This window comes from Alosa pseudoharengus, unplaced genomic scaffold, assembly GCF_046254945.1.
Source record: "Alosa pseudoharengus isolate Yale_2024_CS ecotype anadromous, Long Island Sound unplaced genomic scaffold, YU_APseudo_1.1 YU_APseudo_1.1_scf_5, whole genome shotgun sequence".
Lineage (NCBI taxonomy): Eukaryota > Metazoa > Chordata > Actinopteri > Clupeiformes > Clupeidae > Alosa > Alosa pseudoharengus.
The window spans coordinates 32,593,870-32,610,820 of record NW_027468837.1 but is presented as its reverse complement, the minus strand read 5'-3'; the positions used below and the strand labels follow the sequence as shown (position 1 = coordinate 32,610,820).

Sequence of the window (16,951 nt, the reverse complement as noted above, 5' to 3'; positions counted from 1 at the left end):
GAGAGGGATATTAAATAACTGTTTGTCTGTATATTCTATTGAAATGACTGGGTTAATAACAGCCCTTAGATGGATCGAAGATGTTAAGCCGTTGAGAAGTGTAATCTGTACAGATTCCATGGCAGCTTTACATAGCCTAGACACAGGTCACTCATCAAGGGAAGACTTGATTATTGAAATAAAATATTTGTTATTGCAGCTCAGAAATCTTGGAATTAGTATTCAATTTTGTTGGGTTCCAGCTCATATAGGCATTAAAGGAAATGAAGAGGCGGATAAGATTGCAAAAAAGATGTTGGAAAACAAATATATAGGAATTAATGTTCCAATGGGAAAGGGTGAAGTCAAATCCATAATTAAATCTGAAATTATACAAAAATGGCAAAGAGAATGGGAGACAGAATGTAAGGCTGGACGCTACCATAAAATCCAGAAGAATGTGACAGGGAAAAGGGTTACATCACTGAGTTTAAACAGAAGGGAAGAAGTGGTCTATACCAGACTTAGATTAGGACATACAGGTTTGAATTCTACTTTACAGATAATAGGAAAGGGAAATGGTTTATGTATGGAGTGCCAAGTCAATGAAGATGTGGAGCATGTACTGTTTACTTGTATTGTGAGAAGTATAATAGAGTGGTCTGGCAGGACATGGAAGAGGATAACTCAATTCATAACATACTTGAGGAAAAGGGCATGACAAGGGAGAGACTTAAAGCTTTATTTATTTATCTTAATAATACTGGTATAATGAGAAGAGTATAATTATAATTATTCTCAATTTTTTGTTTTGTTTATTTTGAATTAACATAAGCCTAGTTCATGGTATTACACACTCCTGTACAGTTGGTGGCGGTATACTTCAAAAAAGTCATCTGCCAAGAAACAGAAGAAGAAGAAGAAGTAGGTGAAAGGTCTATGTGTTGGGTACTTTGACAGCAGTAAGGTGCTTTTGAAGAGCGTTGGGTTTTGTACTGTGTCAGAAATAGTCGTAGAACGGGTTAGCAAGTGTATTACTTCCCAAGTTTGCCATTCCGACTTTTCTTACAGTCTGAAATAGATGTAAAAAGCAAAGTTCATTAGCTAAATAACATTAGCTAGAACACAGCTCTAACCAAGCATCAACGTTACTGACGTTAGGCTTCTTGTCAACATTGAATTGTATTCAGTTAGCAGCTAAGCATTTTGGTGACCAGCTAACCTACATACGAAGATGTCTAAGCAACCGCAACCCATCAGCCCAGTGAAGAACTTCTTTGCAGGGGGTTTCGGAGGTGTTTGTCTGGTGTTTGCTGGTCATCCACTCGACACCATTAAGGTAACCTTAAGTTTACGTTAATGTGACAACTGTTCTTGTCTGGTCTAACGCGTTGCTGAGCTGACTCAGCTTCAGGTTTAGTTAACTATCGATACAGTTATGGAATAGCTGCTACTGGTTGGTGATGTTATGAAACCCAAACTTGACGTGAAACATATGTCTGTGAAGTGAACTCTTTTCAGTGTATTTTCTTGAAGTCTAAAATAACATTAACTGTTTAACTAACATGTTAACCTTTGACCCATTTCTATTCTATCTGCCATAATGTCATTTGAATGGTAAAGCTTAAGTCCAGATATATTGTAGTGCTGTCAAACGATTAAAATTTTCATTCATATAGTTAATCACGATTAATCACATATTTTATCATATGATTAAAATTATTTTATTTTGCATTTCTGAACTTTCCAGGAGTCCATATTAACAATAAAGCAATTATTGTTTATCTTGATTGGGATTCAAATGAAAGCAAAGCAAGTTACTTTATTAACTGAACTATAAGACATAGGTCTATTTGATTATTTCAAATCAAATTTCAAAAGATGTGCAGCAGACCTGCAACACAATATATTCTTCAGAAATATAGCTGATATAAACTGAAATAAATGCTACTGCAGAAGTGCATGCACAATATGTAGGCCTACACACATTATAAAGGGCATAACAAACAGAAAATATTATATTCATACTATATTCATTATCTTTGAGTGCATTGCCATTTTATAAAGATATGCATCTGCATCACGCCCCATTTTAGCGGAAAACACGTTAACATTAAATCATAGAAAGACAGCTAGTAATCACACGTTGACGTTACATCTAGTTATTAATTCACAGGACATTCAATCATTTTAATAAACACGGCAGTTATGAAGAATTGTGTTTATGTAACTTACTCATGTCGAAACGATGTACATTACCAACCTTATTCGTTTGCAATACCCCATGTATTATACAAATTTAGCATGTACACTTACCATAATATCCCATGCAAAATGGTTAGCTTGCTAGCTAGCTAACTGTAGAACTTCAGTATAACATAGCCAATTATCTCACCTAGTTGTAGGAAATAGGCTACGTTCATATTACAAGTGATAGAACGAATGTGTGACTTATGTTTAGTTGATGTTATGTAACTTAATTAGTCAGCCACGGGCAGTTTGACTGTGCCTATCGATACATTCGTGACACTCCTGTTAGTAAACTGGAGAGAGCAAAACATAGGAACATGGTCACATTAATCCCATAAACACACAGATAACTCTTACACCAACCTTATTTTGTGCCTTTTATTCATGTTTGTTTCAAGATTTAGTAAGTTTACTATAAGGGTCATTCCGTGTGAAATCACCCAATTTCAGCACAATTTGGCAGGTGACCCTCTCCGAAAAAATCTGAAAAAAATCACAGGTGTTTGTAGACCAAATCCATGCATAGATCTTAAATAGTATATCTGGATAACTAATCGTTGCAAAACTACAGCCCTTTGAAACTTGAAGTCATTTTAAGCATTGTGGTGAACAATCCTTTTTGTTCAACTTCCAGCATTATTGGCTCTTTTGGTATTTCACACACATTAGTGAAACTATGTGAATAGAAGTACATTTTCCTGTTGAATTAAAAAATCCAATCGGATCAGACGTATCTTGTGTACTTTCCCCTCTGCAAAGCTCTGAAAATGGCTATAAATTCATAATGTGAAAAGACATCATCACTTTTGAGGGCTTCTCATTCAGAAAGTATGTGACACAAATTCATTCACAGATTTTTTTCCTACACATATATGTATTATAAGGTCCTGTCCATGCATTAACTTTGGTTGTTATCATTTTCATATTTTCAGAGCATTTTTTTAAAATTGGGCCTGATTTTCAAAAAGCCTGTTTTCATCTTCTCATTTCACCACGTGGACAGTTAACAGGATTTTTTTTAAATTTACCATATATCATTCTGTATGTGAGGATCATCTGCCCAAAATGTGGGCTTGTTGCTGAGTTTCTTCATTGAGATAAGATTTTTTTTAAATATTGTCTATAAATCCACTGAATTTGTACTGGATCTGCAGTACCACTTTGCACCACATGTGGTGCTCTTTTAATACAATGGAAGTCAATGGAAGAGTAAGAGAGTCACTTGTTTGCTGCACATATCCAATCTAAACACACAGTTTATGGTTCATAGTTGAATTGGTCCAAATAATTATTGCAACATGAACAACATACTACTCATACATAAATCTTATTTAAAGAAAATAAACTGATCAAGTAAATTATACACACATAAGACTGACTGGTCATCATACATGCAGCAAGAGGATTTAATTACCATCTTTGTAATGAGTTTTCTACACCAGCTTTAACCTATCAGTGCCTATGTGAGTACTTTAATAATTACTAGCCAACTGGTTAGGCAAAGTCTATATCCATCGTCATATGCATGGGATGCAGTCCTCTGTGATACATAGACAAAGAGTATCAAGATGGAGATCAGTGCTTTGTCTCCATGTGATCTGGGAAAGAAGTTGGAAAATGAATGTCATAAAGGAACATATTCAAGAAACAATGGGTTTCTAAAATTCAGTTCATCAAGGTATTTCACTTGATGAAGATGACCATGTGTGTTTTCATCACAAGTATTCATAACAAGGTTTGAGGACTCGTGGATCCAAGAGGCATTTGTAAAAAGATGATAAATCGTTAGTATAGATTTTTAATGCATCTGACAATGCACTGAATTTTAAAAACCCCTTTTTACTTGAACCATATGAACCATAAACTGTGTGTTTAGATTGGATATGTGCAGCAAACAAGTGACTCTCTTACTCTTCCATTGACTTCCATTGTATTAAAGGAGCACCACATGTGGTGCAAAGTGGTACTGCAGATAAAGTACAAATTCAGTGGATTTATAGACAATATTTGTAAAAAATCTTATCTCAATGAAGAAACTGAGCAACAAGCCCACATTTTGGGCAGATGATCCTCACATACAGAATGATATATGGTAAAATTAAAAAAAATCCTGTTAACTGTCCACGTGGTGAAATGAGAAGATGAAAACGGGCTTTTTGAAAATCAAGCCCAATTTAATAAAAATGCTCTGACAATGTGATAATGTTAACAACCAAAGTTAATGCATGGACATGACCTTATAATCCATACATGAGTGGGAAAAAAATCTGATGAATTTGTGTCACATACTTTTTGAATGAGAAGCCCTCAAAGGTGGTGATGTTTTTTCACATTATGAATTTATAGCCATTTTCAGAGCTTTGCAGAGGGGGAATTACACAAGATACACCTGATTTGATTGGATTGTTAAATTCAACAGGGAAATGTACTTCTATTCACATAGTTTCACTAATGTGTGTGAAATACCAAAAGAGCCAATAATGTTGGAAGTTGAACAAAAAGGATTGTTCACCACGATGCTTAAAATGACTTGAAACTTCAAAGGGCTGTAGTTTTGGAACCATTAGTGATATAGATATACTATTTAAGATTTATGCATAGGTTTGGTCTACAAACACCTGTGAGTTTTTTCAGATTTTTTGGGAGAGGGTGACCTGCCAGCCACTGGGTGATTTGACACGGAATGACCCATAAGCACGTTTCGCTCTCCACTTTGATGCAGCATAGATTTCTATTATATCAGTCATCTTCCCCTAAAAGGGGGCGTGTATGCAGCACATACAATGTTCTGTTCCATTCCATTCGTCAGTGCATATTGTTTAGTTTCCGGTCTGGCTAGATCGGTGTGGTGTTGTAGTTGTTCTAACGTTACTAGTTGTTGCAACAGCATGTGAAAAAACTACAAAGTTTGTTACACCAAAATGAACGTTAATCTCGCGATAAAACAATTGACGCCGCTAACGCCATTAATAACGCGTTTAACTGACAGCACTAATATATTGTCATTATCTACGTTAAGTTGTAAAGTTAACGTTAGCTTACTATTCAGTTATCATACCTTACATCTGTTCCTAATAGTGTCAAAGTGAATATAGATAATGTAGCCTTGTGTAGCAGGTGGCTTAGTAATCTGCTTGGTGTAACTGTTCTTAGGTGCGTATACAAACCCAAACGAAACCAGCTCCGGGCCAATCACCTCTTTATGCTGGTACTTTTGATTGTTTCAAGCAGACGCTTGCCAAAGAGGTAAGTGCGCGAATTAATGAATGAATGAAGACAACAGTAACATGAAACTTATGCTATACACAATTTTTGCATCCCTGAATTGTCTATAATTAATCTTTCACCATCTTTTACTTAGGGTGTCAAGGGGCTCTATAAAGGCATGGCCGCACCTATCATAGGGGTAACGCCCATGTTTGCAGTTTGCTTTTTTGGCTTTGGTTTAGGGAAGAAACTACAACAGAAAACTCCAGATGACATCCTGACGTAAGTGACTTTTGTATGTGTCAAAGTTCACTTGCATTGGTCTAAATGAACACAATAAAATTGCTACATTAGGCTATGTCTTCCTGACCCAAGTATAGGCCTAATTGTTTAGCAAGAAATGTTCTCCTGCAGATTCTGTTGTTAATTACTTAAGACTATTTTCAATCTTCACTATTTTATTTATTACTCAGGGCTTTTGTATGTATTCTTGTGTATCTTAGGTATCCTCAACTTTTTGCAGCTGGAATGTTGTCAGGTGTCTTCACCACTGCCATTATGGCACCAGGGGAGCGTATCAAGTGTCTACTACAGGTAAGACAGACACACAGCTGGTAATGTGTGGGAACTCTCGAAACTAATATAATGTAACATTATTATGGTTATGATTAAATACTGTATGTTATACTTTGGAGATATTCAGTGTTTAAATTACATCACAATAAGATTGTATGCATGATTTGTCTGTTCATAGATTACTTATTCATTTATTAACCTAGATCCAAGCAGCTTCAGGTAGCGTGAAATACAACGGGCCCATGGACTGTGTGAAGCAACTCTACAAAGAGAGTGGAATCCGGGGAATCTACAAAGGCACAGCATTGACCCTCATGAGAGGTAACACCTTCAACCTTGTAGTCTCTTTTGGCACTCTCGTGCTTGTTTTAAGGTGTTGTGCTGTACCACGCTAGCCCATTTCTCCTTTCAGGGAGATACTAGTCTGGAACACTATAGTTCACTTGTGTTTCTCGTCGAGAAGGGATGACGTTACAGTTTCGAAATCGAAAGTGTCTTTGGAAAACAGTAGTAGCAATGCCTGCAAACATCAAAAATTGCAGTCAGAAGAATGTGCAAATGGTAGGCTCATATACATTGTTTCCTGACTACTGATGCTGTTTATTGTCAGTTTGTAAAGTTTAGGCAAAGTAGGAAGTAACGTCAGGAATCCATGGTCAATGTGATTGGTTAGGCTGGACCACTGATTTCAAAGTTAACACTATGTCTACGCCCATCACCATGCCATCACCATGCCAGTGCAGGGGTCTTCAACCTCGCTCGACTCAAATTAAAGATGATTTAATTTCTGTCAAATCAATTGTGCATTTACAGGGGAAACCATATAGCCAACCCCGAGGAAACTGACTTCCCAAACAGCATTTTCTTTGCATGTAATGGCTAGGGAAAACAAGCGTGGTGAGGGGTGGGACTCTGCCCTCAGCAGCCAATCTGCTTTAATTTGAGTCGAGCGCTTAGACCCTGCCCCGCTGTGGCAGCCCCAGGCACTAATAGAAACAAAGTTCTTTCCAATTTTTCAATGATTTTTCTATTCAATGTTGAGCAGAAAAAAAAACACGATTTTAGAAAAATTCATCCAATTTTCCCATTTTTCATTTACAATAGAAGATTGAACTGATAAGCGTTACACCGACCCCATGGTAATTACATAATTGCATGAAGATTCCTGGGTAGCCTGTGTGTATTTTATAAACAAATAGAAAGCGTCTGTTCTGTTTATGTTTATGTTTATGTAGCCTATCTGACGTTTTTCATTTTTGGAAGAGGAAAAAAAATGCTTCAGATAAAATAGTTTGGTGGACCCCCTGTAGTAGCTCCGCAGACCCCCGGTTGAAGATCAATGTTGTAGTGGAATCAGCCTTGACTTTCTTACAACATGATTGCTCCTTGACCTCACTTTGGGATGGTGTTCATCATTAATGATGCTGTGAAGAAAATTCTGTTTCCCCAGTGTTATTAATGGTTATTTATAGTAGTATTTTGATATTTGATGAAGGATGGTGTAGGCTGATAAAGTTAGATTTTTTACCATTATGTACGATCTCTTGCACGGCTATGAAACTTTTGTACATGGGGTCATTCCATGTCTAATCACCTAAAGGCTCACAGATCACCCTCCAAGAAAAATCTGACAAAATTCACAGGTTCTTCTATACCCAACTTGCAATAATTGTTTTGAATGCACAGTAAAAGGGGCTGTCAATGGACACCATACATCTACAACCCTGACCTTTTGACCCTTACCGTTATGCAAATGTTCACATATTGATAGATTTGTGCACGTCATTAAAGTATATGTGCAGCATAAGCCTCTTGTGCCATTGGGCGAATGAAACATTGACTGAATTATTGACAGTCTTTTCTCTGCTTCAGATATACCAGCCAGTGGGATGTATTTTATGACGTATGAGTGGCTTAAACACATCCTAACACCAGAGGGAAGGAGGTGAGCATTCATGCCATGCCACAATCACTCAGTAATGACCAAAGATTCTAGAACAGAGCTCTGTTCTAGAATCTTTTGGTAATGACTGTTATGTATGCAGACATTACCTTACTTATGCATGACATGAACTTGCACCAGCTGAGACTTCTGAGAAACTGTATATAAACCAAATGTCATAAATAATATAAAATATGTAATGGCATGTTTTTAAGAGGTGGCAAGTGGGATCACTGTGGTTTCCATGGTATCTGAGTTTTACTTATTTGTTTACTTGTGTGTTGTTTGTTTGTGTTTGTGCAGCCCCTCTGAGCTCAGTGTGCCGAGTGTTTTGTTTGCTGGAGGCATGGCTGGGATATTCAACTGGGCTGTGGCCATTCCCCCTGATGTGCTCAAGTCCCGCTTCCAGACAGGTTGGTTGTGTAGATATGCTGAGGTGGGGGTGGGTGGGTAATACGTTGGTGTGTGCGTACTTGTTTTACAAGCAGAGCTGATGGACTGGGTAATAATGCAACCAAAGTGTGTTAGTGAGCACACCTGAATGATCAGTCAGCGTTTTGGTGTGTGTGTGTGTGCATGCGTGTGTTTATGTGCTGTAATATTGAAACTTTTTTCCAGCTCCTGAGGGGAAGTATCCCAATGGCTTCCGTGATGTTCTGCGGGAACTCATAAGAGAAGAAGGCATTGGGTCACTCTACAAGGGCTTCACAGCCGTCATGATCCGAGCTTTCCCAGCCAATGCTGTAAGTATGCCTGCCATCAGCATCCATCAAGCCAGATATACCGTTTACAGTATAGTACGTAGCCTGGGTGGAACCATCTGGAAAGCTAGATATACCGTTTACAGTACAGTACGTAGCCTGGGTGAAACTATCTGGAAAGCTAGATATACCGTTTACAGTATAGTACGTAGCCTGGGTGAAACCATCTGGAAAGCTAGATATACCGTTTACAGTATAGTACGTAGCCTGGGTGGAACCATCTGGAAAGCTAGATATACCATTTACAGTATAGTACGTAGCCTGGGTGGAACCATCTGGAAAGCTAGATATACCGTTTACAGTATAGTACGTAGCCTGGGTGAAACCATCTGGAAAGGATCCCATTGATGGCGTTTCCGAACTTGCCGTTTTATGACTTCCAGAGATGTAACCAGCAGTGAAATTAAACTTAAATTAGTGTATTAAACTCTATCTGAATCGTTTCAGAGGTGCAGCACAAACATCTTGCTTTTAAACAAAGGTTTTTAACGCAGTTGTGAACTCAATTCCAAAGAAATAACACGTTCCTGGTTTCTTGGTGATTCGGAAATGGATGTCAATGGGCTTCTTTCCCACCTGAACTGCAGAGCAAATTCAAATTTACTAACAGATTAGTCTGGGACTTAGGTTAGTACCGGTATATACAGCTTAAACCTACATGAAAACATGAAGATGAAAAGCATTCAGAGTAGGCTTCAAATCAGGGTCGTCCATGATGATGAAGAAGTAGCTAAGTAAGATAGTGACTGGTCCCCTTGTTATTGTGTCTTGTGCACCCTCTCATCTGTGCCATGTTTTTTAAAATTATGTTAAAGAAGTTGAAGCCATATATCACTTGTACTTGTGCTTCAGTTTGACTCGATTCTGCCCATGTATTTGTATGTGTGCATGTGAACAACAGCTGAGAAGCTGGGGTACTTTGCAGGACTGTTCATATTCACTGACACACTGCAGACATACTGTATGTTGGAGGATTTACTGACATCCACATTCCAGGTCACATGCCCTCATCAAAATAACGTTGACATGGTATTGCTGATCTGGGTATTCACAAAGCATTTTATCTCACTGCTAAGAGTACTCCTAAATCCTAAAACCCTTTTAGCTAGGAGTTTTCTCTTAAAATCTATTCACAAAGCTGCTGAGGAAAATGACAACTCCTAAGGTAAGATAAGAGCTTGGTTGCTATAGTTGATGTCATTTCTCATGCACGAGCTACTTGAGGCACTAAAATGCTTTGTGAATTACCCTTAGTAAAAAAAAAAATATATAGACACCTAAAGTTACAATTGACACACCCATTATTTTTAGGAGCTTTTCCTAAATCTGCAGTCAGGCGCTACTTTTAGTCTTAAGATTCTTCGTGATTACAGGCCCTGAACTGTAAACCTGGTAAAATCCTCTTAAATGCGAGTGTACTCTTCCAGTGGTGATTCCTCTTGCCTGTTTCAAGTTGTTTTTGAGCTCTCTGGGAACAGGAAATGAACCCACAATTTTGGGCAGTGGCAGTGTCTTGCAAATCATCCGTGAACATAGCTCTCTCTCTCTCTCTTTCTCTCTCTCTCTCTGTCTCTCACACACACACACACACACACACACACACACACACACACACTATAATGGTTGTTTCCTTGTTCCTCAGGCATGTTTCCTGGGCTTTGAATTGGCCATGAAGTTCCTGAACTGGGCAGCACCAAATCTGTGACCCTAAAGAAGAGCCACGGTTTAGAGGTCATGGTGCTACATTGACAGTATCAGCCTCCAAACACACAGACAGAAACACACACACACACACACACACACACACACGTGTGCGCTCTGAGCCAAGCGGATAATACGTACCGCTGCTCTTTGGACAGGAGAGACTAGATGTTGCAGAGAACCTATGGCGGTTGCTGTTATCAGTATATTTGCGCACACACAGAAAGAAAAACCAAAATGATTATGGTCACTATGGGCAATACTTTTGTTTATCTTGTAAGATTGTGTAATGCTAAGGACATGAGGAGTGGGATTAATGTGCCTTACATTTACTTACAGTTGGCCAGTCTCTGCCTTTCAGAATGTTTTTTTTTTTCAGCTGTTTCTGTGTGTGCACATTGTGGATTACATTATGGGACACATTGTGGGATCTGTTTTGTTTTTGTTTTTTATCGGTTTTGTGTGTGTGCTTGTGTCCTGTGTTGTTTTTAATCACAGTTTGCCTGTAAGAAATGCCTTATAATACATCTAAAAACAAAAGCCCATCCTAGAAAACCACCCTTTTGGGTGCAAGCTGTTAATGACTAATTTTATCAGTCTGTCCTATTCAATAAAACTGCAGGGCTGTTATTGTTTGTACCTCAGTGAAGGTACATACCTTGTTGTGTATTCCTTTTTCACAGCAAGTATGTAAATAAATCACCTCCTTGACTTTACATCCATGCTTTCTGTGATTCATTGAATGTACTGGGAGGTGAAAATTGTAATATAGGCTACTGTTTGTATATTGATTTTTTTTTTTTTTTTGCCATGCTATATTTTTGCACATTATATGTGAATATAAATATTCATGTATACAACAAAATGATGCACAGATACAAAACTTTAAGCTTTAGCTTGTTTCATATAATGTGTTCAGCTGTCTGTGTACCCTTCATTCACAGCTCAAGTCACAATAAAACATGTACTTTATTCAAATTTTACACACCTACAGATCAGTGATACTCTAATAATATATGTTAGAGGAAAAGGAACAATAGTTTGGACGGGTCTTAATTAAATTTGATTTACAAGTGGTTGACCCACAACACGTGATCAATACTTTCCACTACGTTGTATGTCTAAATATGGAAACTGGCAGTCCTTTCCCAGCCGAACGCGGGAGTCAATGGGGTGGGTCTTCCCAGGGGGCATAAAATACATTATAATGGAACACCATGCACTCGGATGAGACACTCTCAATTTTGCTATCTTTTCTATTTTCCTATATTCTTGTGCCTGCTTGTAAGTAGTATACGAGGTATGCGCGTTTAGACACTTCTTTATTCATGGAAACTTGTGGTTCCGCTCTTTTCGTATTGTTTTGACATCCCGCTTGACAGATGATGCTGCTGCAGAGGTCTCCGGGAAAAAAGACAGAAGAGCCTCTTGAGGAAACTTAAAGGCACTTAGTTTTTGGAACTTCGCCTGGCTGGTGAAGAGGTTTAAAACTTAATCAGTTCTACTAAACAGAAAGGGTATGATAAATTGCGTTTAACGGGCAAAGAGGAGGCGTTCTAAATTATGGCAAAGAGTCGGGTGTTGTTTTGAAAAGACAATACAACATTCGCCAAGGAAACGTTTTTTTTGTGTGTGTGGTGACTTTCAAGTGGTATAGGCCTAGTCTATGTGTGAGTTTATGGGATAACTTCTGGAACGAGAAGTAATCATGAGTATTGAGATACCAGCTGGTTTAACGGACTTATTGAAAGGCTATACTGTGGAGGTGCTTCGATCCAGACCACCGGACCTGGTGGAGTTTGCCATTCAATATTTCAGCCGTCTGAAAGAAAGTAACACTTCGCGTCCAACTTCTCGGCCACTCAACCTTACCCAGTCGCAGACTGAGCGCAAAGTGGTATCGTTCGAGGAGGATGCGCAACCAAACGAGCTCAGTGCAGATGAAGAGGACGACGAGTTTTCCGACGAACTCCACTTTAAACGTGCGTACCATTCATGTTATAAATAAGGTGTAGACCTACATGGCAACATATTTAATAAACCCCTGAATCTAGTAATTCACATGCAATTAGAGACTGTGCATTATGAAACGTGCGCACAGCAGCATAACCAATTGGAATCTCCTGATCCCAGTGAAAGAGTTCATTTGTCCTATGGGGATTACCAGTTTGAATTGCCTTTTTAAAAGAAAGTCACTCCAGATTTGTCACATGATATTATTGCCTCTTCATGTCTGCCCTCGATTAGAGATCAGAATCTGCATAATGCGGTTTACTTTGTCCAGGAAAATTACTGGCTGTAGGCTGTGTATGAAATTGCATTACAACATTATAATGAACACATGTATATTTTTTGTTATCTTTTCAAAGCCCCTCCTCCAAAGTTCAACCGTCGAGTATCTGGTAAGTCAGTTTATTAGTGATAGCCTGATATCCTATTAACAGGCTACATAGGACTACTTGTTTTCATGTTCACCCAGTGCTGTAGTTGGGTTGTACATTTATAACTGATTTGGCAGAATAAATTACTGGAATCCTGTAACACGGCCAATCCCAGTAGCCTAGGCCTACTATTGATATCAGTAAAATGCAATGCATTGTAAAACACACTTTAACAGTGTTTTCTTAACCCTGGCACTGGTAGTCAGTCTGGGTCCATATTTTCTCCACCCCAACCTCTCATTGTGCCAGATCTGTGCTGTGTGTGTTCCCCTCCCCCTTTCAATAATGCTTGGTGGCCTACATCTGATTTAGAACATGTGCAATGCCATCTCATGGTCCTGTGACTTAAATGTTATTTCAATATTTTGTGTGGTTTTCCCTTCCACGTGATCTTAGTGTATGATTTTAATGTAGTCTCATTATGTTTCACACAGTGTGTGCTGAGGCATATAACCCAGATGACGACGAGGACGGTGGCAATGAACCACGCATAGTTCATCCCAAAGCTGACCAGCAACGGCAGAGGCTACAGGAGGCCTGTAAAGACATCCTGCTGTTTAAAACCCTCGATCCGGTGAGACCCTTAGATCTTTACGCTTTGTCCTTTTTGGATGTTTTTTTTAAACAACAACAAATAGCCTATAATGTAAAAATCTGGGAAGTTACTATACTTGAACAGGAGTCAGGCAGGTCAGAATTGAACTTTTAAATGCAAGTGCAAAGATGTGTCTATCCCAGTGTTGTCGTAAAGGCAGACAGTAGGCTACTTCTAGAGAGAAACCATTGGGAGGGTCAGAGAAGTGTTGATCAGTTATGAAGGCATCAAACACAAGCAGACTGTTATTTTTTAGGAGCAGTTCTCTGAAGTCCTGGATGCTATGTTTGAGGTGCTTGTCAAGCCTGAGGAGCATATAATAGACCAAGGGGATGATGGGGACAACTTCTACGTCATCGAACGGTTTGTGCCATGGGTCTGACTTTGTGGCGATTCAGAAGTCTGAGTCGAGCTGCTATATTGTTTGGAGAAATAGATGTTTATGTACATGACAAAGCACAATGATAACTGATGTCATTCTATATGTAATTCTGTCTTGTAGTACTGTGTAGTACCATGAATGTGTTTTTTCTTGTTGGATAATTTTTCTGTTGCAGGGGGGTGTATGATATTCTGGTAAAAAAGGATGGAGTAAATATCTGTGTGGGTAAATATGACAACAAAGGCAGCTTTGGGGAGCTGGCCCTCATGTATAATACACCACGGGCTGCCACTATCATTGCTAAACAGCAGGGGGCGCTGTGGGCTCTGGTAAGAGACATTGCAACCTTACTGTATGTGAGTCCATAAGTAGGCCTACAGCTTGGCTGTAGTGTAGTGTGTGACATACTTGTGTATGTTTTCCAGGACCGTGCCACATTCCACAGGCTGATTGTTAGAAATAACGCCAACAAGAGGAAAATGTATGAGGCCTTTGTTGAAAGTGTACCTCTTCTCAAGAGTCTTGAGGTGCTGACTCTGTTTTTCAGTATGTGTGTGTGTGTGTGTGTGTGTGTGTGTGTGTGTGTGTAGGGGAGCACTGACTTGGCTCTGATTGTCTGTTTTATTGACAATGCCCTGTCTCTTTTCATACTCGAGTTATATTAAATGGCTATTAATCCATGATTTCAAATCGACATATTTCCTGACCTGATAAATGTAAAGATTAGGATGAAAGTGTTGTGAATATGACAGAGCAATTTAATTTGAAAGTGCAGAGCAGACCACAAGATATTTTTTTTTATTAATTGTTATTGTATGTTAATAGACTGGGATTATTATGAATCTTCATTGTATTGCACACTTTTCTGCCTTGTCCTCATCTTACTCAGTTGTCTGAACGAATGAAGATTGTGGATGTGTTGGGAATGAAATCCTTTAAAGATGGAGAGCTGATTATCTCGCAGGTACTGCCATTTCATTTGCTAAATGCATTAAGGCATGAATGCTTGTATGGTCTCAAAATCTTTTGTATCTGTTGTGTGCAAAATGTTTTCTTTTCTTTCAGGGGGATGAGGCTCATTGTTTTTACATTGTGGAGTCTGGTGTCGTGAAGATTATGATGAAGAGCAAAGTAAAACAAGAGTTTCCCCTTTTTTTCATGGCTAGTCAGAGCATGTCTCATTTAACAACATAAATAAAAATGAAATGAAATGAATTTGCCATGTCTTGAAGAGATGTCAAGAAAGAGAGAATGTGCTATATGAAAGTTCACATTCAGTCACATTCTGTCCTTATTTGGCAAGCTGCTGTACATTCCTGCTTTCTAAGAGTCAGAAGCAGTGTGAAACTTGGTGGTTTGACTTTGGATCCTACAGCTTTCCAGATTTGGAGATTTCTAAGCCGATTCGACATCATGGCAGTGAATTATAAAAAAAAAACTATAGTGTGGTTGGTGGTTAGGATAGGGGGGTGTCAGGCTAGAGATTATGGGTTTGGGTGACTAGTTGCAAGCTTTAAGCCTTGTTTTTTTCTTTAGACCAAGGCAGGTCCAATGGCCAATGAGGAAGTCGAGATTGCCCGCTGTTCCAGGGGCCAGTATTTTGGGGAGCTGGCACTAGTCACTAATAAGCCACGTGCTGCATCTGTGTATGCAGTGGGAGAGACCAAGTGCTTGGGTAAGAGTTTCACGTAAACATGCATAAACAAGAGGCTGAAGTCTGTTATTTTTACTCCAGCCTAGAGCTGTCACTTGCTGTGTGCTAGTTTCAATATCATGAAATCCATAACAAAACTACTTGAAGGTTCACAATGGTAATTCATTCTTTTCTGTTCTCTTTCCTCTGTCAGTGATGGATGTGCAGGCATTTGAGCGTCTGCTTGGTTCCTGTAAGGAGATCATGAAGAGAAATATCACCTCCTACGAGGAGCAGCTAGTGGCCCTCTTTGGCTCCAGTGCTGACTTGCGGAACTAGCCTACGGATTTAAATTTTTGCAATGTCGTGACAGGCAACCTTTTTTGTGACATGAAACAGCTTAATTTGATCTTTTGTTTGTTCCAACAGTGTGTCTTTGCAGAGAATAACCTAAATTGTAGGATTTAAAGCAACACCAAAGAGTTTTTTGTACCTTCAAATATTGTTTCCAAAATCGTTTTAGTGGTTCATCAACTCGTAACAGGGTCAACGGCACTTCTGCATTCTCTTCGCGACCCTCTATCGGCTATAACCGCACTATGCAAGTTTGCCAGATCGGGTAGCGGATCTGTAGTTCGATGGAATGAGACATAAGAAACTACAAATTTGACTTGCTTCTGATGTCGCAATACATCATACTTTTTGATAAAATCATGCAACGTACTCTACCTTGTCAGTAGACATCGTTATTTCCAAAGCCAGTGCTGGATAAACAAATAGCGTGCGTGCGACAGGAAAAGTGCTTTGGTGTTGCTTTAAAAAAAACGGTAGCAGTAATACCTTCCTATGCTACAGTGCTTAGTGAGTGGTTGCACGTGATCCTTTACCACCACCATGTAATGTAACCTTCATTTTCTGTTACACTTTTTAGGGTTCTGGTCTGTTGACATTCCTAATAAACACATTAATACAATTAAGAGATCATTTCTTTCAGCCATCCACTGTAATGCAACAGTTCGCCAGATTTACAGCTCTTCTCAGAATTTAGGGTCATAGGTCATCAGGCCAGGACTGGAAAAGACAATCACCCACAGGCGTTCCATGATCTGGAATCATTGTAGTCTCCCACTGACTGATAGTACTGATTAAATAGAAGACTGCAGGTTTTTTAGTCATGGCCATATTTCCATTTGTAGGAACACACAAACATTTTGGGAAATAAGATACCATAGAGTTACATAAAATGATACATACCCTTCACTTCACATTACTTATTCAGTATATAGGTGTAACTTTTTGATATTTATTGAATTTTAAATAGTGTGTGTGCACGTGTTTATCCCATTGTTTCTACCTGCCCAGGGACTGCAGATGGAAATTAGCTTTTAGCTAAATCTGGTACAAAACATTCTTTTTATGTGATTAATGTATTTTGTGCATGGTCCCTGAAATAAATAAATAAAAAACCTTCTGCGTGTATCCAA

At 38.8% G+C, this 16,951-nt stretch overlaps 1 protein-coding gene across 2 annotated transcripts; it reads left to right on the top strand.

The window, feature by feature from the left end:
- The first annotated feature begins 903 nt into the window (after positions 1-903).
- Positions 904-16,440, top strand: LOC143103872 (mitochondrial carnitine/acylcarnitine carrier protein-like). 2 transcript variants are annotated; one of them, XM_076267730.1, is made up of 16 exons: positions 904-1,318; positions 5,383-5,475; positions 5,591-5,718; positions 5,940-6,030; positions 6,216-6,333; positions 7,885-7,958; positions 12,125-12,398; positions 12,786-12,818; positions 13,292-13,431; positions 13,709-13,815; positions 14,010-14,163; positions 14,260-14,361; positions 14,724-14,798; positions 14,900-14,965; positions 15,371-15,509; positions 15,682-16,440. In XM_076267730.1, exons 1-16 carry the CDS (start codon positions 1,214-1,216, stop codon positions 15,804-15,806), a joined length of 1,824 nt encoding a protein of 607 aa, XP_076123845.1. In that variant the 5' UTR covers positions 904-1,213; the 3' UTR covers positions 15,807-16,440. The 2 variants fall into 2 exon arrangements, with proteins under 2 accessions (XP_076123845.1, XP_076123844.1); XM_076267729.1 differs by lacking the exons at positions 12,125-12,398; positions 12,786-12,818; positions 13,292-13,431; ... (5 more) ...; positions 15,371-15,509; positions 15,682-16,440 and adding exons at positions 8,258-8,367; positions 8,573-8,697; positions 10,358-11,132 and having other exon boundaries at positions 916-1,318; positions 7,885-7,957.
- The last annotated feature ends 511 nt before the right edge of the window (positions 16,441-16,951 follow it).

Excerpts from the sequence above, each read along its gene's own strand:
- LOC143103872 (XM_076267730.1), top strand. The coding sequence starts at position 1,214 with ATGTCTAAGCAACCGCAACCCATCAGCCCAGTGAAGAACTTCTTTGCA. Across the intron at positions 1,319-5,382 it reads ATCCACTCGACACCATTAAG|GTGCGTATACAAACCCAAAC; the intron begins GTAACCTTAAGT and ends AACTGTTCTTAG. Across the intron at positions 7,959-12,124 it reads TAACACCAGAGGGAAGGAGG|ATGAGTATTGAGATACCAGC; the intron begins TGAGCATTCATG and ends CGAGAAGTAATC.